General features: G+C 57.4%; 1 protein-coding gene across 4 annotated transcripts in view; it reads right to left on the bottom strand.

The window, feature by feature from the left end:
- Positions 1-24,938, bottom strand: part of KIF1A (kinesin family member 1A) — a 66,296-nt gene extending 41,358 nt beyond the window's left edge. For 3 of the 4 annotated variants that reach the window (XM_064286387.1, XM_064286386.1, XM_064286388.1), the window contains exons 1-17: positions 24,687-24,938; positions 17,026-17,102; positions 16,692-16,871; positions 15,961-16,026; positions 15,342-15,520; positions 14,675-14,786; positions 13,769-13,846; positions 13,089-13,154; positions 12,328-12,345; positions 10,262-10,337; positions 7,894-7,972; positions 6,878-7,020; positions 4,768-4,901; positions 3,068-3,147; positions 2,525-2,600; positions 778-857; positions 139-245 (exon numbers count right to left, since the gene is read on the bottom strand). In XM_064286387.1, coding sequence (XP_064142457.1) covers positions 139-245; positions 778-857; positions 2,525-2,600; positions 3,068-3,147; positions 4,768-4,901; positions 6,878-7,020; positions 7,894-7,972; positions 10,262-10,337; positions 12,328-12,345; positions 13,089-13,154; positions 13,769-13,846; positions 14,675-14,786; positions 15,342-15,520; positions 15,961-16,026; positions 16,692-16,871; positions 17,026-17,102; positions 24,687-24,792 — 1,657 coding nt within the window. In that variant the 5' untranslated portion in view covers positions 24,793-24,938. Of the gene's footprint in view, positions 1-138; positions 246-777; positions 858-2,524; positions 2,601-3,067; positions 3,148-4,767; positions 4,902-6,212; positions 6,240-6,877; positions 7,021-7,893; positions 7,973-10,261; positions 10,338-12,327; positions 12,346-13,088; positions 13,155-13,768; positions 13,847-14,674; positions 14,787-15,341; positions 15,521-15,960; positions 16,027-16,691; positions 16,872-17,025; positions 17,103-24,686 lie in introns of all 4 variants that reach the window. The other variant, XM_064286385.1, reaches the window with a different exon arrangement.
- Between the last annotated feature and the right edge of the window lie 1,553 nt (positions 24,939-26,491).

Raw genomic sequence — 26,491 nt, 5'->3', positions numbered from 1 at the left:
CTGTTGCCCCCCAACATGACGTCATGACGTGGGGACTGACTTAGCACCCAGAGGCAAGGCTGGGGGACCTGGGCTGACCCAGCCAGCAGCACCGCAGGGAAATGAGGGGGGACTGGGAGCAGGGGAGGGCGGGGATACCTTCGGTGCCTCCCCTGGAGTCACTCCTGAAGATGCAGTGCTCCTCCTTGATGAAGTGCCCGCTCAGGACAATGTCCTGCCGCCTCTCTCCATCCTCCCGGCCCACTCTGCAAGAGGACATGTGTCACTAGGGCCTGGACTCAGTGCAAGGGGACACACGTCACACCAGGCCCAGACCCAGTGCACGGGGACATGCATCACCCCAGGCCCGGACCCAGTGCAAAGGAACATGCGTCACCCCAGGCCCGGACCCAGTACACAGGGACATGGGTCACCCCAGGCCCATACTCAGTGCAAGGGGACATGTGTCACCCCAGACCCAGACCCAGTGCAAGGGGACACACATCACCCCAGGCCAGGACACAATATACAGGGACACACATCACCCCGGGCCCTGACCCAGTGTGCTCACGCCGTCGCCCACCAGGCTACTCTGGGGAGCGCTGGGGTGAGTATCAGCAGGGAGTCAGAGGGGACACAGCCCTGCCGCAGAGTGCCTGTGCCCAGCATGGCCACAGGAAGCAAGTGGCAGTGGGTGGGAGCCACAAGCCCAGGGTGGGGGTGGCCCTGGTGGCCACAGGAGGCAAGCTGGTGGTGGCAGGATCCGAGATCCCCCCAGGTCTGGTCAGCCCCTTGCACCTGGTGATCCCGTCCTTGATGTAGTAGAGGAGACACTCGGACATCAGCGGGTCCTCGTTCAGGTTGACCAGATGTGGTGTCTGGAGGGAGAAGGAGGGTCGCCCTGTCCTGGGGAGGGGGCTGGAGCCCAACATCACCCCCCATCTCTCCCCAGAGACTGACCACCACCAGGCCTGCTTCACAGGGGGCACGGGCCATGAGGAGGAAAGCCTCCAAGGAGGGGCCTTTGCCAGGACACGCCAGCCCCGAGCCCCCATCTCAGCTGCCCAGCAGGCTAGCTGCTCTGACCAGAGTAAAGAGCAGGGTAGGCGCAGGCCCTGCCTGGTGGGCAGTTGCCCAGAGCAGGCTCCCATGCTGGAGTGGCACGACATCCCTGTGCTTCAGGGGAGCAGGCTGGGGGGCGCCCAGCTCTACCACTCCACCCAGCCTCAGACTGTGCCTGGATACAGGGAGCCCACAATGGGGGGACAGCAGTAGGTGGGTCAGGGCCCATCTGCTGCTGGGGGCAGAGCAGGCTGGGTGGGATGTGCAGAGTTCAGCAAAGTCCCTTTGATACAGTGCACCTTAGCACCTGGAGACCACCTGTGTGTGCCAGCAGCCGATGGCAGGGGCGTAGGAGGGCCTTGCCTCCCCCCCCGCCCGCCCCGTGCACACCCCAGAGACCACCCTCCATGACCCTGTACTCCCTTAACGGAGGCTGGCACATGGGGAAGCCACCACCACAGGCATCTGGCCCTATGGCCACATCTCCCCCCCAGGAGGAGTGAGAGGAGGTGGGGACAGAAGAAGCCTGAAGCTCCCGGCCCCTATCCCCACCCCCAGGGAGTGGCTGCCCTTGATAATGAGGCTCTTCTTGGGCAGGGCCCTGAGGGCCTTCCCCCTGGGGGTCTCCAATGCCAAGGCCTCCAGGGCAGTGACTGGCAACTGCAGAAACCCTTCCCCTAAACAGAGTTGACCAGGGCGCTGCTCTGGAGGGGGAAGGTGGAGCTAGGACCCAAGAGGCCAGCACTGGGGGCCAGACAAAAAGCCACTTCTCCAGGGAGGCTTCCTGGGACCCTGGGCTGATCTGCAATGTTCCAGGTGCACGTGTGTGTTGTGTGTGTGTGCGTGTGTGTGCGCACACAAGGATCAGGGTGTCTGTGCTCTGAGAATCACCAGAGACCTCTCCTCAAATGGTGTGCTAGACCTGCTCAGTTGGGGGAGGGGCTCACATACATCCTGAAGAAACTATGAGGGGCTCTGCTCCATGAGAGGAGAGAATCCCATCTGGAAGACCCCGCCCCCCCTTCCAGGGAGGGAGCTTTCCAGTGCAGGAGCCAGGCCTGGGTGAGAGAAGAGTGGTCCCTGTCGAAACCGGTGGCTATGACTGGCCTCAGCTCCATGTTCAGTAGCCCAGGGTCCTAGCCTCTGCAGGTCTGCAGCCCTGGGCTCCCAGGCTCTGAGGGGACCCCAGGTCCTCAACCTTGAGGGGATGAGCACACCCCTCAAACAGCTAAGTGACTGGTCCCCAAAGCCACAGGTAGGCCCACAGTGGAGGGTGGAGTGTGGTGCCCTCAAAGGGGGGGTCTGGTTGTGGGCAGGAGGTGGAGCCCCACTCTGCACCCGGGGCCACATAACCCCACACTCATTCCCCTCCCAGGACCCCTCTGGCCTCCCAGGAAGCTGGGCCTCTGCTTGTTTCGTGTGGCACCCATAGAGCCAGCGGGCACCCCCAGGGAGTGTGGAGGTCACAGAGGGACCAGCCTACCTTTTTTGGAGAGAACACACCCAGGGTGCCACCGTCCTCCCTCATGGCCACACCCATCTCGGCCAGCAGTGCCTCCCTGGGAACATAAGATGGGTCAGCAGAGCCCCTGCGGGATGCTGGACTGGCCACGCAGGCTTGTCTTGGTTGATGAGGGAACCCCTGATGCCACATGTATGGCAGCAATTTAGGGAATAAACCCCCCAACTCCGTGCAGGGGAGTTGGTCCCCTGAGAATGCCCCTGAACTCACGGGCAGACACCTGTACCCTGGTGGTGGTGACACAGGGCAGGGGTCCCTCAGTGAGGGGGCAGAGCCCCAGGGTGCAGGAACCCAGGGGTGGAGCTCAGAGCCGAGTGCTAGCGCTCCTCGGCCGGGTGCTTGCTGCCTGCCCCCTGCAACTGCCTCAGTTTCCATGAGCTCACTGGTTGCCCGACTCAGCTTCCGCGAGCTTGCTGGCTGCTCCCATACCACCACCTCAGTTTCTATGAGCTCACTGGCTCACTCCCCAACCACCTCATTTTCCCCACTGCCTGCGGCGCCCACCTCTCCATCCGGATGGCCTCTGTGCGCCGCAGCTTCTCCTCCCAGGTCTCGTTCAGCTCAGCGATGATCTTCTCCGTCTCCTGGGGGCCGAGAAGGCAGTGAGGGGTGAGGATGAGCAGAGACAGGCAGGGCATGGAACAGAGCACACGACCCACCAGGTCCCAGAGCACCAGCGCCGGGGCCGCCCGAGCAGACAGGACCATTGCAGGGTTCAGGGTCTGCAGACATAACCACAGGGAAGAGGAGAGGGCAAGCATACCTGGGACCCCAAGACATGGCTTCTCAAGCCCACTGTCCCTTCACTGCTGAGAACCCCGATGTCCTCGCCCTTTTAGGGCACATCCACATGGTCTCACCCCTTCCGTCCCAGTTCCACACTCCAGTTGGACCCTTACCCCAAGTGGGCTCCCGACACCCTGAGAGGACTCCCACCTCAAGTGGGACCCCTCTAACCCAAATGTGACACCTACAGACCAAGAGTGTCTCCGCGCTTCAAGTGGACCCCCACACACCCCCACTCCCAGTGGGACCCCCACCCCAATGGGTCACCTACATGCCTGTGGGACCCCCACCCCAAGTGTGGCTCCACACTTCGTGGACCCGTACATCCTAATGGCACCCCAACACCCAAGTGTTACCCACATCCCAAGTGTGACTCCACACTTCAAGTAGACCCCCATATCTTAATTGAGCCCCCACACCCAAGTGTTACCCCACATCCCAAGTGTGACTCCACACTTCAAGTGGACCCCCACATCCTACTGGGGTCCCCACAGCCCAAGTGGGCCACATGTCGACAGCCATCCTCCAAGCCACGAGCACCCCCAACCCCACAGCAGCCTCAGGTCCGGCCTTGTGCCTCTGTCCTCACAGTGCTCACCCTCCCGGCCCCCTCCTTGCCACAGGAACGCATGGATGGAGGCCCTAAAATAAACCTGCAAGGCCCACTCGATAACCCAGGACGGTGGCTGTGGGGCAAATGGCTTGGGCGGCTGCATGTATGTGCAGTGTCAGAAAAAACACTTCAGAAGGGCTGGGAACCGACAAGTCACTGCCCTTCTCAGCACCTGGAGCCCTGGAGTGGCGCTGGGTAGAGAGCCAGCAGAGGGGAGCAGGTGGGGTGGGGAGCAGACAGCGGAGGGAGGTGGGTGGGGTGAGGGGCAGACAGCAGAGGGGAGTGGGCAGGCTAGGGGGCAGACAATGGAGGGGGACAGGTGGGGTGGGGGACAGATAGCAGCAGATGCCAACAGACTGGGTGAGGGCACAGACAGTGGTGGAGGGGTGTGAGAAGGGGGCGGACAGGGACGGCTTCCCGACCACTCACAACGCTCCCTGATCTCTGAGCCTCATGCAGTGACGTCACCTCTTGGGTGGGTGGTCCAGGGGCTCGAGGTCCCTTCTCCTCCACAGCGCACTGAGTGTGCTGGGTCCTGTCGATGTCCCCACACAAACGGGGTGCTTTCTGCCAAGTGGTCTGTCTGGTCACTGGCCAAAACTGTGCAACCCCAGCCCAGGACCCCCAAAAGGACCAGGCTGCTCTGGCACTGTGGGTGGGCTGGGACCGGTCACAGCCCTGTGTCCTGTCTGGTCCCGTTGGCCACATGCTGGGGCATCTGCTGGCCACCTCCCTGGCCCTGTGTGGGAGGTGGACTGCCCCACCTCTTCCAGGGCCCCAGCCCACAGTGCCCAGCCGCTCTCACCTTTAGCCTCTCGATGGCCTCCTCGCTGCCCGGGGCAAACAGGATGCGCTCGTGCAGGCTGGACACAGAGGCAGCGCGGCTCGACAGGGCTGAGAGCGAGGATGAGGGGCTTATGCCCACCAGTGCGTTGGTCACTGTGGAGAGAGGGTCAGGGGCGAATCAGCCCGGCCCTGCCACTGCATGGTTACTGTTCTAAAGTCTGACAATCTGCGGGGGGCGGCGAGGGGCTGACAGATGGAAAGAAAAGACGGTTGGGAAAAGCCAGAGGTGGGGAGGAGGGGGCAGAGCCAAAGCCAGAGCAGCACAGCGGGACGAGAAGCAGTGCGGTGGACAGTGCATGCTGGGCCCCCGTGCCTCCTCGCCCAGGCAGGCCACTCCCAGGTGTCCATCTGCCTTCTCCCATCTGCTCTTCAGGCCTCAGGCTGGTCGCCTGTCCACGTCCACACCTGGGCCCACACCCAGCTCCAGCTGTGCCCTGGACCTCCCCGACCCTTGTGCATTCCTGTCCCCTGCCCTTTGCTGTGATCTGTGGCTGCCCGGCACCCCCGTGCTCCTGCTCCCAGAGGATGACCCTGGCCCTCGTCCTCTCCGCGGTGCCCCTGCCCCTTCCCACATGCCCACCCCCAGCCCGTCAGCCCAGCTGGGCATGGGAGCTGGTGCAGAGACCATCCATGAGACCATTGGGGAGCCCCTCCTCCCTCTTCCTCGAGGCACTGTGGAGCACCGAGAGTTCCCCTACACAGCTCGACACCCCCAAGGCAGGAAGGGGAGCTGTGACCCCTTGTGGGCTGTGGAGCCCAGGGCCCCTTCTGGCAGAAGCAGACACGCAGCAGAGCAGCAGCAAGCACAGGATGGCACGGATGGGGAAACTGAGGCCACCTGCAGCCCCAGGGAGGGGCTCAGCCTCGTCCAGTGCCCTGGAGGCAGGCCCGAGGCCAGTGGGAGGCTTTTCCCACTGTGAGCATTTCCAGGCAGAGGGACCTTGGGGTGCGGAGGAGCAACTAGGGAAACCACAGCACGGGGGGCTCTGGGCCAGGGGCCAGAGGACCGGGCTGCCTCTGTCTCCTCAGGGAGGCTCAGACTAATACTCCCTGAGCCTGCGGCACCAACATTCTGAGCGTCCGGGCCTCTGGGTGTGCAGACAGGGTCAGAGGGCCCGGCCTTGGCCTCGTGGTCCCAGAAAGGTGTGCTGCAAGCACCTTGGCCTCCCTGGGCTGCAGTTCTCCATATAAAAATGGGGGTGACCAGGGGTGGACTCACACATTAGGGGAAGTCCCATCTACCAGGAGGGGCCCTGAGGGCAGAATGGGCCTCAGACCTCCAGCTCTGGAAGGACAGGCGGGCCTGTGAGCCTCCCCACCTCCCTGGGCTGGGCCCCCACCGTGCCGCCCTGTGCCCTATGGGGCTGGACCAAGCAGAGCGCAGGCAGCAAGGGGAATACACACATTTGGGTCCTCCGGGCACAGTGTTGGCTAAGGTGGGAGAGGCTTGGGGAAAGGAAAGACAGAGAAACAGAAGAGTAGGTTTGTCTCCAGGGTCCCTGCCATGCCCGTTGCAGGCCGGGCAGCCAGGAGCAGGGCTGGCGGCCTCAGCGCAGTGAGGGTCTTCAGTGCAGGGACATAGGGACCACTGAAGCCCAGCACCCTTGCCTGATTGAGTGGCTTCCAGGAATACCATTTCTGGCCAGCTTGGGCCAGCACCAAATGCAAACCAGGCAGTTCCATCCAGGCCGAGGCCAGGAAACATCCCTCTGGTCCAGGGCCCACACTCCAGCCTCCCACCCACAGGCAGTGTCCCCCAGGAGCACAGGGCAGGGACTGGGGTTTGCCAGAGGGGGCATTGAGGGACTCAGCCAGTGGGGGTGGTCCCAGAAGGGAGGCCCTGGATCCCAAAGCCCAGCTGCTTGGGCCAGGCTGGGCTGGTCAGACACTCACTGTCTGCGATGTGACCCAGACCCTGGGCGTACAGCAGGTCCCACAGCTATGAGTCTGAGCCTGCTGCCCTGCCCACGCAGACACTCACTGTCTGTGATGTTGCCCAGACCCAGGATGTACAGCAGGTCCCACAGCTATGAGTCTGAGCCTGCTGCCCTGCCCAGGCAGACACTCACTGTCCGCGATGTCGCCCAGACCCTGGGCGTACAGCAGGTCCCGCAGCCGAGTCACCTCGTCCTTCAGCTCGCGGATCAGTCTGTTGTTGGGGTCCTCGTTGATGACTGCGTTGCAGCGGATCTGCTTGGCCCGGTCAGCATACCTGGGCAGCAAAGGCAGGTGTGGGCTATGCCTGGGAGAGGGCTGTGCCCGGTGGGTCCAGGGCACCCAGAGCCCTGGTGGGGGAGGGGCCTCCGCAGCTTTGACACAGCCTGGTGTGGACTGAGGAGTCATCCCCACTGCAAATCACTGGGGGTGGCTGCTGGGCAACTGGCCAGAAACCTGTAGGTGGGGCCAGCAGCCTCCACCCAGGGAAACAGGCCCCGGGACACAGGACAGGGCAGTGTCCTCTCCCCATGTTGAAGGTCTCAGCATCTGGCCTGTGGCCCCAAGGAGACGGGAGCAAGTCCAGCCACAAAGGGGCAAGAGGAACTGAATGAGAACTTACACATGTATGTATATTGTACCCATACCGAATATAAGCAAACACCCGAGAAATGCTATAAGTAAGATGTATCTATATGAGACACATGCTCTTTTTCTTCTTACTAGTGGTGGCACAATGAAAAGAGGGTAGAGGACCCAGACTACCAAGCAGCCTCTGTGGGGTTGGGGGGCACAGGTTCCCCACCTCTAGACATCCACCCTACAGCCAGAGGGATCTTTTCAAACACAACTGTGCCCCTCGTTAATTAAAAACCTTCGGTGTCTCCCACTGTTGACAGGTGAGAAAACAGCACACAGGGCTCACCAGTCTAATGCTATGGTGCCCTCTGCTGTCCGCAGACCCGAAGTATACCCCATAGAGTGGTAGGAACAGAATAGGGGGACATGAAGCCCTGGGAGCTCTGTAGCAGCCACTTTGAGCCTCACGGAGTCACAAGTGAGACCCCCCCAAAAAGTACCCCCTTTCTCACTGGTGTTCCTGACTCGGGCACAAAAGGATCTATCCCCACCCCCAGACAGGAGAGCCCACCTCAGTGTGCTCAGGGTTTCATCATAGTTGATGTCTGCAGGGCTCAGGGCTGCCACCATCGCTGTCCTTGAGTTACCACCTGCAGGAAGAAAACTAGGTCATGTTCAACAGGGAGTCTGGCTGCACTGCTATGTCCTCTTCAAAAATAACCACATGGTTATCCAAAAATAAACACAGGGGTCCTCCCTGGCTACATCTACAGCTGATTAGGCTGAGGCTCAGAGAGGTAAACCAAGTCATGGGCTGACCTAGTGAAAGCAGACAACTGTGGAGAGGTCTCTTGCCATCTTTGGCTGCCCCCTCATCACTGCACTGGGCACCTCTGTGATCTCTCTCCTACTCAGTGTTTTTCTTACATTTGGGCCCATTTTACAACAACCAGGCCTCACCTTCCCTCCCCCATAAAAAAAGGAAAGTTTTAGAGGATCTTACGGCATTTACTGCAAGGTCAGGACTGTTGGTGTCCAATAATTTTTCACACACTTTGACATTTTGTTTGAAAGAGTTTTCTCAATATTTAAGGTCAGATTCCTAGTCCAGGGCAGCACAGACCCAGCATCAGGTAATACGTTGTATGAGAAAATGGACTGTTCTAATTTTTCTATCACTAGATCATTGGTGGGGCCCGAATGCAGTGAATATTTAGCAGTCAGTTCTGCCAGGGGCATCGGCCTCGAAATCCTGACAAGGCCTGCTCATTAACCCACCTGGCTACATCACCAGGACCTTGGCCTGTCTGTGCTCCAGCTTTGGACACGTGCTTCACCTGCTTGACCTCAGGTGCTTGTGTTCTCAGGGCCATCTCTCTGGAATATGACTCCCCAGTGAGGTGATGGTGTGAAGGAGGGCCTGGAGCACAATGCTGCGTTGGGCCGTGTTATGGATTAAATTACATCCCCCAAAATATGTGTTGTAAATCCTAACCCCTATACCTCTGGAGGAAACCCTGGTGGCATAGTGGTTAAGTGCTATGGCTGCTAACCAAGAGGTCAGCAGTTCGAATCCTCCAGGTGCTCTTTGGGAACTCTATGGGGCAGTTCTACTCTGTCCTATAGGGTCACTATGAGTTGGAACCGACTCGACGGCAGTGGGTTTATACCGCTGGGTGTAATCCCATTTGGGAATAGGGTTTTCTTCGTTACGTTAATGAGGCCAGTGTAGGATGTGTCTTAAGTCAATCGCCTTTGAGATCTAAAAGGGGCAGATTAGGCACAGAAGCAAGCAGAGATGGGGGAAGGTAGATGCCATGTAGAGATCTTCAAAGAACGCCAAGATGAATGCTAGAGAAGCTGACACAAGAATTTTCCCTCAGCGCGGACAGAGAGGGGCTTCCCCTAGAGCTAGCGCCCTGAATTTGGACTTCCCATCTCCAGAATTGTGAGAATATATTTCTGTTCTTCAAAACCACTCACTTGTGATATTTCTGTTACAGCAGCACTAAGAAACTAAGACGGGCCCCAAGACGGGTTCAGGGTTTCCCTTGCCCCTACCCTGGGGTTTCCTTCAAAGGATTAGCTTAGGAGTGGCCTTGCGGTAGGACCTCCTTTCCAACTCTTCAGATGAAGGGACACATTCCTGTGGCACTCGTGTCCTTGCTCAATGGGGTCAGCCTCCCCCCAGGAGCTCCCATCTGCCCCCTCCTCTACCAGGAGACCTCAATGCTGGCCAGGGCTGGGGGTCAGCCTGGCTGGTTCTGGGGTGTAGGGCCTCAACCATGCCTCAGCCATCCAACCGAGGAAGGATAGGAAACCCCAGTTGTCTATGTGCACCAGGTCAGCCTGATCTCAGTTTTTCCTATGGGTCTCAGCCTACCCGACTGTAAATGTAGCCAGGGAGGACCCCAAGGCTATTTTGTGGGAAAGGGATCTGTGTGGGACATTTTGGCCTTCGTCGGCCAGCCCCTCCCCGATTCTCTCTCACTGGCTCAGAACTCAGGTGGGGAGAAGGTTGTGATTTATCTCAGTCCCTCAAAACACAGCAATCAAGCAGGGCTCCCCAGAATCATCTAGTCCTGGGCCCGCTGTTATATTTGGAGAAACTGAGACCAGAGGGGTAGGGGCTTGGTTTGGGTATCAAGTCGACCTGAAGCAGGAGTGCTGGCACCAGTGGGTGGGTTCTGTGGAACCCATGGGACCAACCTGGTTCCCAGACAAGCTTTGGTCAACCTATTGCCAGTCGCTGCCCCAGGCCCTCTGGAAGGGCCACGCTGAGCTGACTGCACCCTCTAGGCTCGCCTCTTGGCCTTGGCACAGAAATGGTGAGAGGCCTCCCAGTGGTTGGGCACCCCACCCCATCAGGAAGAAGACATAGATGGCAGCCCGGGCTGAAGATTGGAAGCCAGGAGTGGGCAACCCTGACAAGTGCTCACCCAGGTTTTCCCGGAGAAGCCAGGTCAGCACGGAATCTCGGTATGGAATGAAATCTGTCTTCTTTTTTTTCTTGTTCTATAAGGGAGAAACATTCAAGGGGTCAATCCTGAGCCCCTGAGGGGAGGAGAAAAAGAGAAGGAGGGGAACACGGCAAGGTCTGCCACGTGGCTCCCCAAAGCCAAAGGCTGGGGCATGGGGCGGGCCCTCAGAAGGTCAGGGTACCTGCTTGGTGCATGACCACCCAGGGCAAGACCCGCAGGTGCCTCTATTCCAGGCCAGAATTAAGGACTTGCTAACACATCCCTCAGGTTCCTCCCAGCTCCACCCCTGCTGCATGTCTGGGATGCACAACTGACTCAGGCCCAGGAGTGCTGACACCACTGCCTACCCACCACTCTGTCAGAAAGACCGATCTGAGTGCACTGCCCCTCCTCAAGCACACCACCACTAAATGTGACTTTCCAGGCTCCATAATCTCCACCAGTCCCCCACTGAGCTCACCTCTGCCCATTCACACAGAATTTTCCTTCCCTCACACAGTTCCTCACAGAGTTTTCCACACTGTTTCCCACAGTCGTCACACATGCCTCATACAAGTCTTCACAGTTCCTCACAATTTCTCACAGCTCCCCACATAGTTCCTCACAACTCTTCACACAGTTCCTCACACAGTCCCAAACAGTTCCTCATGCAGTTCCCACATAGTTACTTACATGGTTTCCCACACAGTTCCTTCAACGGTTTCCCACATAGCTTCTCACAGATTTCCTCACACAGTTCCCTATACAATTTCTCACAATGTTCACAGTTCTTCAGAATTCCTCACAAGGTTCCTTATACAGTTCCTCAGAGTTTTCCAGGCAGTTCTTTACACAGTTCCTCACACGTTTCCTCATGTGGTTTCCTCGCAGTTGTTCACACAGATCCAGACACGGCTCCTTATGATGTTCTTCACACAGTTCCTCACACAATTCCTCAAGCAGTTCTTCCCACAATTCCTCTCATAGTTCCTCGAAGCACCACACACAGTTCCTCCCTTAGTTGCCCATGCAACTTCCTTCACACAATTCTGCATTTTTTTCATATAGTTCCTCACAGTTCTCACACATTTCCATAAACAGTTTCCCATGATTTTTTAGTTTCCCACACAGCTCCCCAGTTTTTCACACAATCCCTCACAGTGCCTTCAGATTCCTCACACACTTCCTCGTACAGCTCCCCATGCAGTTCTTTAGTTCCTCACAGTCCTTCCCGCAGATCCTCACACGGTTCCTCACATAGTTATTCACACAGCTCTAAACAGCTCCTCACACGGTTCCTCACACACTTCCTAACTCCTTACACCACTCTACACATAATCCAACACGGTTCCTCACGCAGTTCCTCACAATTCTTCACACAATTCTTCACAAAGTTTCTCTCATGCACAGAGTTTCTCACACAGTTCCTCTTCAGTCCTTACAGTTTCACTGTCCCCACAATTCCTTACAGTTCCTCACACAATTCCCCGCTGTCCTACACACACTTCCTCACAATTTCTCACACAGTTCCTCTCGGTCCCTCAGACATTTCTTCACAAGGTTCCCATACAGTTCACCACACAGCTCGTCACATGCTTCCTCACATACATGGCACAGGTGCTCATCCTCTCGCCTGCCTCACTCCTCTCCACCCCTCAGGTTTTGCCTGGGAAACTGTCCTGTCCACGTAGACTAAAAACCAGCTTTCTTGTGGGTTGCTCTCCTCACAGCCCATTTCCTTCCTTTATGGAGTGCACCTCAATTTGTAATTACATTTTTATTTGTCAGTTTCCTTGTTTAGTATATGCCTCCCCCATTATTCTGTGGCCCCATAATGCCTCTTTGTTCACCACTACAGCCCAGCTCCCAGCACAGCGCCTGGCTCAGAGTTGGGCTCAATAAGTTTATTAAGTGAGCAAGTGACGGGGTTAAATGTATTGCCAGGCATCACAGGGAGAGCAGGGGCCAAGGGCATGCTGCTTCCAGGTCCCTCCCCTGCAGGGAGTGAACTCCCCCCCCCCTAGGGTGTGACAAAAGCTGCTTACCTTGTTGGGCCCGGAGTCCTGAAAAAGAAAAGACAGAAAGAGTCTGAGGACCTGGAGTGAGGCCACGGTCCCAAGAGGAGGGGGACTGGTTACGGAGGGCAAAGGAGCAGGCCAAGGACTGGTACAAGCAGGGACTCCATTACTGCCATCTGGCCACAGCCTCTACCTTGAACTGGTCCTGACAGGCAGGCCAAGGGATAGTGTGACTACTTGGGCCACTGTCACCTGGTAGCTCTTACTTCCTCACCCCCGACAATTTCAGAGTAAGGTTGGTCTTCTGAAAGCCATCCTTTCCTGACCTGAGACCTGGACCTCTTGGTGAGTGGACAATGCTGCCTGTCCCATGGGGCCTGCCAAGTCCCTCAGCTCCAAGAGCCATGGGCTCCACCCAGGAGGTCAGCTTGGCTTGGGCCAACCAAATCAGAGCTTACAGCAGCCTTGTCTTCCCAGAAGTACGCCAGCAGCACACTCACCATGCCAGTGGTGACTCTCAGAAGAACCCTGTGAGGAAGGCAGCAGTGCAGGGCCTTCCCATTTTACAGGTGGGGAAACTGAGGGTGAGGGCGTGACAGGAATCACTACACCATCTCCAGCTTCATGACCCCTCATCTCTGGCTGTCCCTTGAACCCAGGCCACCTCACCAGAGACAGGCCTGGGCACAGGTGTGACAGGCTCTCAGCACCCTCCGTGGAGGGCAGGATGTGAGGTATTTCCATGGTCCCTCCCATCAGCTGGTCCTAGAAGCCCGGAGCCAGCTCACCATTTCGGCCAGAGCGGAGATGACCTTCCCCAGCGTGGTCAAGGACTTGTTGATGTTGGCTCCCTCCTGTGTGCAGAGAAGACAGTCGGGTGTCAGGACACCTCAGGACCCTCTTGCTTCTGCACATGACCCTGGGGCCTGATCTGTGTGGTATGGGCTGAGGCTGGGGGCCCTGAATGTTGACCCTGGGGCCACCAGGGGCACAGGACCCATGCAGGAAGCCGGAGTGAGGCCTAGCCCAGCCGGGAAGCCAGGTTGCCAGCGTTTCTCCACCAGAATCTTAAGAACACTGCGCACACGCCTGCCCCGCCTTGAACAACTTCCAGAGCGCCTTCCTACCTATTGGATAATGGGGACCAACAGGGGTGCTCAAGGAAACAAAGACTCCCCTTCCTGGCGCCCAGGGCTGTTTGGCGGGAAGATGTCGCTGTCGCTGGAGGGTGCTGGATAGCCACCTTGCACCTAGCCTTGCAGCTGCATCAGCGCCACCTGTCAACACCCCCAGGGGATACAAGGTCCCATGAGGGCCCCAGGGCAGTGCTACAGCCCTTAGGGGAATGGGGCTAGCTGGCCCTCTGGCTGCTGGAGGCCCACCCCTCACCCTGAGGTGGCCCCAGCCCCAGCCCAGATGGCCCTCTAAGCCAGGGACTAGTGGGTGGGCCAGTGTAGGCCGGGCCTACCTTGAGACGCGTCCCCTTGGCACCAGTGGAGTCAGCCCGCTCGCTGCCTGCCAGATCCACCAGGCTGACCTTGCTCACCTGCAATCGAGGGGCACTGTGAGGCCTAAGGGGCCCAGCAGGGCCTGCGGGGCTTCCATCATGCCCCCAGCACATGAAGCCAAGGGGCTCCTGTCACTGTCACCCCATGTCCTCAAGGCACTATCTGTGGTGGGATTCGAACCCGGCACTGCTCAGGCCCCTCAGGTCAGCTGCCCTCAGGCCGGCCCTGAGCGGGTGGCTCCTACAGAGGCCACAGACCCCTCCGCGCCCATGCCAACAGCAGAGCAGGAATGGCAGCCAGACAGACTGCATCAGCCAGGCCTCATGTCTCTTGAGCCTCCGCTCTGACCGCCCTGGGCATCCGGGAGGCCCCGTAACCCCAGGGTTCAGGGGAGCTGGGGCTGCCAGGAGAGCGCAGCTGCTGAGGGTCCAGAGGCCTGGGGATGGGACTGCCCAGAGTGAAGGCCGGGCAGCCACAGAATGCCCCGCTACCTGGGTCAGAGGTGCTCCCCACCCCCCACCCCCCCACTCAAACTTAGGGAAAGACAACCACCCCAGGAGACTCTGGGCAGCAGCAGCAGGCAGAGTGGCATCTCCTCAGCAGGTAGGAAGGCGCCCTCATGGCCTCTCCTCTGCACCCCATCTCCCAGGCCCAGACAGCTGGGACGGGATCCCTGGCCAGCCTGCGGGGTGCGCAGTGGACCAGGACGGTGCCTGAGGGCGGCCCTCAGCTGCTGCACATCTGCACAGGACCACTGGCCTGCATGGGCAGAGGCGGACCCGTCTGCAGCCTGAGCCCAGCCACACCGGGGGCCTGAAGCCTGAGGCCAGGGTCTTGCATGTGGGGCGCCCCGCTGAGCCACCCACCTTCTCGGTGGTGATGTTGGTCTCTGCGTCATGGCGCTTCTGAGTGAAGATGATATTGAAGACTGCATGGGAACGGCTGCTAGTCTCGTTCATGTTCGTGGCTGCCACAGTCCTGGGGACAGCAGGAAGGGATGTCACCCCAACCCCCTAGGCTGGCGAGGGGACAGCTCATGGTGCCAGTTGCCCCACAACAGGGCCGGGGCAGAGTGTCCTGGCAGAGTTCTCAGGCCTCCCCTCTCCCAGCCCTGGGCTACTCCAAGTGCACACCCCCGCTGTGGATCAGCCACAGGTGACAGTGCCCCTTACAGGTGAGAGCAAGTGACACTGTCCTACAGGTGAGAGCGGGTGGCACTGCCCTTACAGGTCAGAGAAGGTGATGCTGCTCCCTACAGTTGACAGGAGGTGACAGTGCCCCTACAGGTGAGGGCAGGTGACAGTGCCCCTACAGGTGAGAGTGGATGACAGTGTCCTACAGCTGAGGGCGGGTGGCACTGCCCCTACAAGTGAGAGCAGATGACAGTGTCTCTACAGGTGAGACCAGATGACACTACCCGTACAGGTGAGAGCAGGGGACACACCTCCCCAAGGCTACAGCCGGGCATGTCCTCCTTGAAGAGGGTCACGGTGGGGTGGGGGCAGTGTCATCCAGGGATCACCCCACACACACCTGGCCTTGTTCCCCGAGTCCATGAGGTCTTGGATGTCATTGTAGGAGGTGACAGCCAGCTTGGAGAGGTCCTCCACATAGGGTCCCAGAAGTGGGTGCTCCCGTACCCGCAGGTTGCCTTTATTCTTGGGGTTCAGGAGGTCGCGGACACGCTCACAGTAAATCTCCATGTAGCTGACCTACAGCACAGAGGGCCTGCCATCAGGGCCCTCCAACACAGGCCAGGGCTCCACAGGTACTCCAAATTCTCCCTCAAAAGACACAGGGCCACAACCCCTGGGGGTATGCAAGGGGGCCAGCACCAGGCCACCTGCACCCCCCCACCACCCACAGCCACCCTGGAGGCTCCCTCAAAGGCACTAGCTGAATTCAGTCACGCCCAGTGCCCCCTTGCTGCAGCCAGCCCAGGACCCACAGCCGAGATGTCTGGACTTCTGCCCCCAAAGCCCCTGGTCCCTCACTCCCCCTCCTACCCCACGTGCTGTGCAGACACACTGGCCCATGCTGTCACATGGGCGGTTGACTGACAAGGGCTCAAGCCACCAAGCACTGGAAAGGTATCACAGTCCAGTCTGGGCCCTGGCTGTTCCCAGGGGCAGGACAGAGGGAGGGGGCCCACCTCCACAGAGTAGGACATGTTGTCATTGGTTGTGTCATTGATCCGGGAGAAGAGGTCTTCACAGAGCTGTATGAGAGGGACCAGGAGAAAAGAAGAGATATGTCAGGCAACGGGGCTGGGGGTGTCGGAACCCCAGAAGCACATCCCTCATGGTGCCCTGGGCAGCGTGCCCCCAGCCAGGCCCCTCATCAGCACTTCCATCCCAAAGGTACTGTTGAGGCCCATGGTAAAGAAGCCCGCATCATCCTGCTCAGCCCAGTCCCCACACCTGCCTGAGGTCTGATCCTTTCCTGTGGATCGCCCCTCTGCTTTCTCTCCCCACACCCGGGCCACATTTGTGAGGGTTGGGCCCACCTGCCCTCTCCACCCCCTGAGAGGAGCCGGCTGTTCTCTCTCTTCCCTGACCAGGTGGAGCCGTGGCCAGCTGGAACCACAGATGTGTGTGGGTGGGGTGGGCACTCTGTCCAGGGTCCCTCGCCTCTCCATCCCAGGTCCGGGTCTGCAGCCCTCAAAGCCAGTCCTGACCCTCCCCCCAGTTTACCTCCCCAGAGCATGCCTCCCCCACCAAGCAAGGTGTGTGTGGGGGGGGGGGCTCCAAGTCTCTCCTGGGCTGCCCTGTAGGGTGCCCAGCTGGGTTTCCCAGCCCTGGGTGCCTTGTGGCCGACCCAGCCTCCTGCCTGCCCGTCCCCCACTGGTCCCGCCTGGTCCCTGCATGTCTCCCCGCCTCGTGCCTGTGGGATGATGCCCTGCTGGTCCTTCTCCTGCTTGCCCATCATGGTGTAGGACTTGCCAGCACCCGTCTGCCCATAGGCAAAGATGCAGACGTTGTAGCCCTCAAAGGCGTGCTGCAGCATCTCCTCGCCGATGTCCCGGTACACCTGCTTCTGGGAGGCGTAGTTAAAGTCTTCAGGCTGGGAGACAGGTAGGGCAGCGGTCAGAGGCTGGTGGCCGTGAGTGCTTGGGACACTGAGCACCAAGCCCACCCCAGCCCCCAGTGTCACCGCCCACTCACTAAGCACTGGCACTGAACCCATCCCCGACACCCCCACATCCCTGCTGGCTCACCGAGGTGTGGGACCAGTAGGAGTAGTCAAAACTGAAGCTCTTGGGTGTCTCTTTGGGTTGCTTGGGGTTGACGATGGCTGTGGAGAGGGAGGCCGCAAGGTTAGGGCATTCATGGGGAGGGGTCCCCTTAACTACAGAGCCCACATTGGACAGGTCAGCCTGAGAGCCTACACCCCTACAGCCTCAGGGGATGCAGCCTGGCCAGGGAGACCCCCTTTTCCAGGCAGACAAGCCCCTGCCCCTCCTCTTTGTGATGGAACCTACAGTGGCCTACAGCCCCCACTGATGCCCACTGGGCTGGGACTCCCAAGAGAGCCTGGAGTAGTTTCTTCTTGCAATGCAGCGAAGCCCGCCCCCACTGCTGAGGCCCGCACCCTTTTATCTCCCTAGGCCCCAGCCACTCTGCTTCTGCTCGGCACATGAGTCCTAGAAGCACCGGGCAGGCCCGCCTGAGTCCACGCTCTGGGCACACTGCCAGGTGTCAGGTTTGTGAGGGTGCCAGCTGCTGCCGACCCTGCTGTGCCCTTTTGAGGACACCTCCCACTTCACTCAGTCTCCTGCTAGGGGAACCTAAGTCCGTTCCAGGGTTTGCTCTTGTGACCAGAACCATGGGATGGTCTCATGTGTCTCCTTCTGCACAAGTCTCTGTGGTCAGGCGTATCCCTGACCGGCATCACATTTTCCCCCCAGCTGAGGGCCCACAGAGCCACAAGCCTGTCCCAGGCACCCAGAAGCCCCCTCCCCAGAGCAGAGCCAGGTCAGGTGTCCCCAGGGTCTGCCCTGCACCTTTGGAAAGAGCTCTGGTGTGGGGGCAGCAGTGGGCAGGTGACTGACCTCCACAGGGCAGAGAGGTGGTGGCACCCATGTTGTTTCCAGGAGCAGGGGCAAAGAGCAAGTGGCCTTGCTTCACCTCCTGCTGGGACCCAGGTAATGGCACCCAGAGGCATCGGTGTTTGCTGTACACCACATGTGGACAAGGAGATCCCTAAGGTACGCCCCCCAGGGACAGGCACAGGTGGTGCTCAAGGCATAAGGGGACAGTGCAGGGCAGCCCAGCCAGTGTGGGTCACAAGAGTGGTGAGTGTGCCCCCGCACCAGCCATCAGAGCGCCACCTAGCAGCACTGCTCAGGCCCTTGGTCCCTCCCCACATCCTCACCCCCGACCTTGGCTCTGCCTTTCCCTCACCCCTCTCTTGCGGCCCGTGGTGTGGATTTGAAACACCCTCTGCCGTTACAGTTGGGACTGCGAGCCCAGAGACAGGGCATCCTCTCTCCAGGTCACAGGATGCACAGCAGGAATGGGACCCAGGGTCCCCCAGTCTGCTTTCTTCAGGCACCTCCAAGCCTCCTCGCTGTGCTTACTGGCAGCCCTTTCCTCCCAGCCTGACTCCCAGGAGATGAGCAGAGTTCCCTGGAGAAAGGGGCTTCCCTGCTAGGGTCTCGTGGGTTTTTCCGGGTGTGGGTTTGAAGAGTGAGAACGGAGAAATGGGCCCTTGGGGGCCTGCTGCGCGGGGCGGCTCTGGCTAGCTCATTAAGACCCCCCCCCAACACACACACACTTTGCCAGCCCCTGAAGTAGCTGGGGCTCCTGAGGCCCCCCAACAGCAGGACAAAGCTTCCCAGGGCTCAGCAAAAGGAACACAAAGGGCCAGCGCCCTGAGGGAAGACAAAGAGGTGAGGGCTGGGGTGGCTGGCCCAGCCTGAATAGGCAGAGGGAGGAGGAAAAGAAGCATAACGGAAGCGGTTTTCTAAGAGTCTGAAGGTCCTCAGGCCTTGAGCACAAGAATGCAGTGTAGCCCAGCTGGCTCTTCCTGGACGCTGAGCAGTTCTTCAAGCTGCTGTTGGTAGCTGGAAACTGTCTGGGACAGGAGTGGAATATTTACACCACGGAAACTGGCAAGTGTAGACTGTTTTTTGGTTTGTTTTTAGAGAGCTGCCAAAATGTACAGGATCTGGGGGGCTGCTTAGTTTGCAGGAGACACATAGAACTCACTGGGGTTTTGGAGAACAGTTAGCTCAATACTCGAGCACTTGTCCATTCTTATGGTCCCGCAAGCTCACATATGAGCCAGGGTCCCGGAGAAGGGCTGGAGGCAGGAAGGAGAGGCTCAGTGTGGGCCAGGGCCCCAGTGGGGCTGCTGGAGGCCAGGCCCCAGTCAGACCAGCCCTGCAGCTTTGTCTGGGACCCTTCCCCTCCACAGGTGCCATCGTCCCATTGGTGTAGAGAAGGGCTCACCATGGACAATTCCCCCGGTGCCCTACCAAGACAGCTCTGGGGTAGGAGTGAGCCTGGAATGGAGGGAGAAGGCCTGGGGTGGAGTCCCAGGTTACCTCTCATCCCATCTCTGAGTTCAGCTTTCCCACCTGTTACCTGTAGAACATGGGTAGGGACTAAAGGCCTCCTAACCCCAAGTCCCCTATGTGGCTTTCTGAAAGGCTGGGAAATAACCTGGAATCAGAGCCTGGGCTCAGGGAGTATCCAGGACACCCCCTCCCACTACTGTGCAGATGGGGAAACTGAGGCACAGAGGGAATAAGTGTAGAGCACAGGACAGGGCCCCCTGAATCCCAGGCCCTCGGTCCTGGGCTAGCCCGGAATTCACTTCCTGGAGCTCACATTAGGCATCGTTCTCTGGTGGGGCCAAGGGGGCCATGCCACCATCTACCTCGAGGGCCTGCAGAGAAGTGACTGGGGGCAAGGGGAGATGAGAATTTTCTGCGAGTTTCAAAGTCTGTCCTTTGTAAAGTGAGGGCATGGGGATAGAGGGGAAGGCAGCTGATGCGAGTGACTTCTGCACTCCCGACCTCCCACGCCAGCTCTGCTATCAGGGATGAGGCTGCAATATGTGCAATTTGGCCGGCTCCTCAAATTGCTAGGTTTGGTATGTTCAAATGAAAAGTACTATTTATCCAGGCAGTGATTACATGATGACAAATTAAATTTACTTTTAAATGTTCTTAACGGTATTGCAAGTGGCCCACTTGAGAACCTAGTGCTCCTTCGTATGCACCAAGTTTTGAGGGATCTGCCAACAGCCCCTCAGGGCAGAGCGGGGCCGGTGGGCCTGATCACCTGCCACCCTGACATCCTGCATCTGGGAACCTGCTCCTCACCAGCCAGAGCAGCTCTGCAACCTCGGTTTTATTTATTTCAGCTCAACCTGAGATATTGTGAGAGAAAAGTGTGCTCCCCCCGCCCCAGTGCTTCTCTGGCTGCCAAACCCGAACCCAGCTAAGCATGGACCCTTCCTCATGCACACCGCAGGCAAAGCAGCTGCTGCTGGTGCCACGCCCGGCTCCCCCGTGTGTCCGTCTCTGGGCACGTCCTTGGGTGCCCACCAACCCCTAACACCCTGCCCCTCCACGCCCAGGCGTCCTCAGCCTCTCTAATGCCTTCCCTTCAGGCAGGCTTCCCGAAGGCTGAGTGTTTACAGGTGTCCTCCTCTCCAGAGTCCCCTCGGCTCTTCACCCAGAGTTTGGGCAGGGCTTCTAGCTCTTTCCGCATGTACCATCGCTGTTTAGTTTTCTCCAAAATGAGTATGCTTTCAAAAGGATTTTTCCTGACTGTTCGTATTCTCTCCCTCACACACATTCACACACACACTCTCACATACCATCTTTTATACTCACTGTCTCTCACACACATCCACTCTCTCACACGTTCACTCACATATTGTCTCTCACCCTCACTCACTCTCACACACGTACACACTCTCACTCTCACATTCATTCATACGTGCACACACACACCCCCACACATACATTCTCACACATACTCTCACTGTCTTTTACACTCACTCTCACACCTCACACGCTCTCATATACTCACACACATACTGTCTCTGATACACTCATTCTCACACATTCACTCCCACACACATACACACTAACACATTCACGTACCTGCACACTCTCCCTCACACACATAATACAATCTCTTACACACACACTCTCACATACGGTCCCTCACACGCTGTTTTACTTACTTTCTCATACTCACATACACACTCTCTCACATACACACTCACACATGTACACACTCTAACACGCTCACTGTCTCTCACACTCTCACTCTCACACATTCACTCCCGCACACGTGCACTCTCACTCCCTCTCGCCTTCACTCACACACACTCTCTCACACACACTTTCACTCACTCTGTCACACATACTGTCTCACACACACACTTTTACTCTCTCACACATACTCCCACACACACTCTCATATGCATTCTTACATACACACCCTCACTCACTCTCACACACACTCATATGCATCCTTGCACACACACATGCATACACACTCACACATTCATTCTCACACACACTCACACGCATTCTCACAGACACACACTCACACACACACGCCCAGTGCGTATGAAGAACTTTAATGGGTGTTCTCCATGCTGTTCTATGGCCCTCTTCCGCATTTTCCCAAGATCATAAACACAAAGCTACCCTCATTTTGACAGTCACCAAAGTCCATTGCTGCGATACACCGTATGTACTGTAACCAGCTCCCACTGGTGGACAGCCAAATGGCTTCCCCTGGCTTGATAAAAACAGGTCTGAGGAGAACATTCTCAAATGCACATCTGTGAACACGTGCTTGACCGTCTTCTGCGTCTCATTTCCTACAAGTGGCCTGGCAGGGCCTGGCATAGCCACATCCGACACCCACCCCAGGCTGCCCCCAGCAACAGGGGTCCCTGTCTCCTGCCACCCTCCCCAATGCCGGGTTTGCCCACTCAGCTCTTGTATCCAGACCCTGGTGTCACAGGCACATGGCACTGCTGGCTCCTGGCACACCTGTGGGAGCAGTGGGGCCAAGTGCTGCTCTCGCCCTGTTGCCCTGGCTCTTATTTTGTGGAGCCGCGAGCACTTTGATTTCCTGGAGCATGAGAAGCAGTATCTTCTAAAGAGTGTCTCCGTTCCCTGGAGAGCACACACTTGGCTTGTACTCCCTCCTGCTTCTGTAGTCCACTTTCCTGGCAGAACTCTGTGGCAGAACTTTGCTCCAATCCTGGTGCACATGTGGTTTGGCTAAGTTTCTTACTCATCTTTGAGTAAGGACAGTTCTTTCAGGACCTGCCTACTGGTCAAAAATAGTGTGGAGGGGGTACTCCTTGAGTCCCCACCTGACTCCGTGGACCCATGTGGACCTTCTGCTGAGAACGTATTCAGGGAGCAGAGGTTGCTGGTACACAGGAGAAATCCCAAAACTCCAACACCTTCAGGGTACCCCAAATGTCCGAAGCAGGGTAGCTTCCCTGTATAGGGCACACCCTGCCTGCATTGAAATTCTAGTTTAAAACCACAGCTGGCCAAAGAAACTGTGGCTGCCCACAAATTCAGCGTGGTGTTTGTTCAGCATTTGCTCGGGCCTGAGGAGAGGGCAGGATGATGGGAGGGGGCAGCCACAGCCTGAGGCTGGTCTCTGAATCAGGGGTGTGTGGTGTCCCTCTGGAGGGAGCTTTGTGGACAGCCTCGGCCATGTAGCACTGCCCTTGGCTCAGCAGCTCTTCGCCCCACGGATGGGGCTCAGCAAAGGTGACTTGCCTCCCAAACTCGACCTTCCTGCTTCTGGAGCCTGCCAGAGAAAGGCAAAATGGGGTGTTTGTCCACACAGTTTCTCTACAGGGCAGGTCAGAGGCTTCAAGAGGGTGCCCATGCTCCCTCGGCCCCTCCCAGCAGGGCCATGCAGCCCCCAAGAGCGTCTGTCTCTCACTCTGTGACACCCGTTCCTCGCGCCTTCGCCCAGCCCTGAACTCAGTTTGTGGCCTGATGTTGGGCCACCCTGAGTGCCAGGAAAGATGATTTCTGCCTCTGATTTTTTTGTTCTTTCTGTTCATTTTTCAGGTTTCCAGTAGGGCTTAGTGGTCCCAGTGGGGTTTGGTGGTCCTGGTGGAGTTTGGTGGTCCTGGTGGGGCTTGGTGATCCTGGTGGGGTTTGGTGGTCCTGGTGGGGCTTGGTGGTCGTGGTGCGGTTTGGTGGTCCTGGTGGGGCTTGGTGATCCTGATGGGGGTTGGTGGACCTGGTGGGGCTTGGTGGACCTGGTGGGGCTGGGTGGTCCTGGTGGGGTCCAGTGACCCTGGTGGGGTCTGGTGGTCCTGGTGGGGCCTGGGAGTCCTGGTGGGGCTTGGTGGCCTTGGTGGGGCTTGATGGTCCTGGTAGGGCTTGGTGGTCCTGGTGGAGTTTGGTGGTCCTAGTGGGGTTTGGTGGTCCTGGTGGAGTTTGGCAATCCTGGTGGGGTTTCATAGTCCTGGTGGAGTTTGGTGGCCCTGGTGGGGTTTGGTGGTCCTGGTGGGACTTGGTGGTCTTGGTGGGGCTTGGTGGTTCTGGTGGGGTTTGGTGGTTTGGATAGGATTTGGCAGTTCCAGCAGAGGTTGGTAGTTCTGGTAGGATTTGGTTCTTGTGGTTCTTGCTGAAACTGAGCCACGAATTGGAGTTACCTATTTCCTCTCATGCTCTGGCCCTGGGGTGGGTGAGGTTTCCCATGGCCATTTCTGAAGTCCTGTTGGTACCTTGCCCATATGCCCTCTGCCCACCAAAGGTTACAGTTCCTACCTGGGGATCACAGTTCCCACCAGGGTTCACAGTAACAACCAGGAGGTCACAGTTCCCACCCACAGGACACCTTCTCATCCAGGAGTCACGATTTCCACACGGGGGTCAGAGCTGCATCTGGGGGACACAGTTTCTGCACAGTTGATGGCTTACCCCCTCAAAGCTTTCTCTGGGCACAGGTGGGACAGGCCAGAACTGCTAGAAAGTCAGTACCCTGGATCAACCCCCAACAACATGGCAGGGGTTTCTGGACAAACAGCCCAGCGTCCTGGCTCCTCGAGAGGACACTTTGGGAGCACATTCTGCATGCTAGAGGACTCCAGAAGGGCTGAGCCCACTGCCCACAACAGTGACCACTCATCCACACCCCCTCATCAACCTCGCCCCCCCCCACCTCCCTAACCTGACTGGCACCCACATCCACTCCTGGCACTCAAACCATAGTCTCAGTGCCTGCTTCTGGGGGCCAAATGAGGCGCCCTTTCACAACCGCAACAAGCCCCAAGGTATGCACTGAGTACCATGCCAAACATCAACCCCACGAGCTCGCCATACCCTGAATTTAAGGAGAGTCTCCGATAAAGGCCCACCGAGGTCCCTAGGCTTCCAGAACAACCACTGCCCAGCCCAGACCCCACTCCCACAGGCCCTGAAGAAGCCCCAGGGCCCCCCAAGTCTTCCCCCATCATACTAGGAGATCAACCCCTAGGAGGCAGGGCCATCAGGATTAAGTGCCCTCTGCCCTTGGCAACCCCTCCCTGCAAACCTGCAACAATAGGCAGGCAGGGCATGCCACTGCAGAGCACCTGTGCATGGGTGGGGCCTGTTGTTCCCTGATACTTGAGGATGAGGCAGTCAGAGGACTGATCTACCTGAGAGGCTCCAGCACAACTGCCCAGCTAAGCTCAGCCAGCCACAGACAACAAGAGCACGATGAGTTCATGGGCTGAGGCTCATGCTCTGGGTAGACGGTTACCCAGCAGTAGTAGGTAGATAACCAGACGCTGTTCTATCTACATGGACCCAAAACACGCACAACCATCTTGAGTGTGCAAGGCAGGGGTGATGGCCCCTTTGTGTCTCGTGGTACTCACTGGTGGTGCTCCCGGACATCTGGATGATGCACTTTGAGTCACGGCTCATCTCTCTGGAGTTGAAGGGGCGGACACGCACCGCCACCTTCACCGAGGCCCCAGCCATCGCTGCGGCCTCTGTCGGTCACTCCTGCAGCAGTGAGGCCTTGCGAGGGCAGGAGACACCTGGGTCAGAGAGGGAAATTAGAAATAACATCTAAGAAAGCAGAACAAGTGTTCAGCGGCCAATAGAGTACACAGGTTCTTTTTCCCTCCTTTCCGAACCCCCCCAAAGAACACCTCCACCAGGTACAAGTCCGTCAGGATGGAGAGGATGAGAAATATCACAGAATTCAGAGCATGGGAAGTGATGGGGACTGTGGGACATGATTTAGAAATCTGGGAAAGCTAAAACTCAATGCAGGAGATAGGCCAATATGCTCTACAGAACCCAAAGACTCCAAGTGCCTCTGAGGCCAGCCTCTGGGGGGAACTGAAAATGCTGTTCGTGGAGAGTCAGCATAAGGAGGGTTGAAGCCCAGGTCCCCACTCTGTCCCTCAATATTAGAACACTGCCCCCAATAGGCAATGAAGCTTCAAGGGCTAGCAGAAGGTGGGCTTAAAGCCTCTCTATTGAGAAGCGGGTGCTGAGGTGCACGCCAAATGCTGAGCAGCTGCCCCTAGCCTCCTTCAGTGAGCCAACTGCCAGGAGCAGGGGGCTAACCAGGACAGAACCAGACCAGGACAGAAGTAAACATGGACAGATGAAGACAGTCAGGCAACAACCCCACCAGGCCACAGGGTTTCTGTTCAAGAGTTCACTCTCTCCTTCTTAAATGTGGACAGACAGGTGTAGATCAGTAGATCTCTGATGAAATGCTCTAACTAGAAACACAGAGACTAAAGGGAACACAAAAGAAACAAGGCAGGGGTCAGAAGAATTAATATCCTCCAAAAGAAAACAACAGCTACTAAACCTGTGCCTGAGTGCAGGATGCCATTAAAAAAAACTTTTAAAGAGTAAGAGATTTTCAGGAATTAAAAATATGAAAACAGAAATTTTATGAGTTAATAAAAAGGTTAAAAAATAAAACCAAAGAATCATGAAAGTAGAGAAAAGAAAACAGAGAATCAATGAAAAAAACTATTAAAGAAAAAATTCAAGAAAATTTCTGTGGACTAAAGGTCATGACTTTTCAAATTAAAAAGGGTCTGCTGACCCTGGTAAATATAAAAAAAGACCCACACCAACGGAAACTGTTGTGAAAGATCAGAACCCCAAGGCTAAAGAGGAGCTTGCAGAGAGAAATCTCAAAGGGTCGAGGATCAGAACGGCATCAGGTAAATCACCAGCAACACACGCTAGACAATCTGAAGCCTCCAAAGTCTGAGGAAAGTCATTTTTACCCTGAATTCTATGCTCAGTCAAACTCCTGATCCAGTATGAGTAGAACGAGGGCCTTTTAGACATAAGGTTTTACTTCCTGTGCACTCCTAGGAAGACATTGGAATGTGCGCTTTGGCAGCTGAGGGGTTAAGAGGAGAGAGGAAGATGTGTGGGACCCCAGCCAGAAGGACACTGGGGTTGCCCCAAGGGTGACGTCCCTCCTCAGAGGAGGACGTGGAGATCCATGGAGGGGATCTCACAGGGAGAGAAGACAGGGCCAGTGATGGCTTTACTGTCTGGAAGGGTCTGTCTGAGGGCTTGGTGAGGAATTAGCAGTGGACCCAAGGAAAACGATAGGAAAAAGGCTGCATCATTTATCATTGATTCCAGAGAAGATGTTCTGTAAGACAGAAAACATAATCATAGTACACATTTAGGC

This window comes from Loxodonta africana, chromosome 6 (genome assembly GCF_030014295.1).
Source record: "Loxodonta africana isolate mLoxAfr1 chromosome 6, mLoxAfr1.hap2, whole genome shotgun sequence".
Lineage (NCBI taxonomy): Eukaryota > Metazoa > Chordata > Mammalia > Proboscidea > Elephantidae > Loxodonta > Loxodonta africana.
The sequence above is the reverse complement of the archived record's forward strand: the minus strand, read 5'-3'. Positions and strand labels throughout refer to the sequence as shown.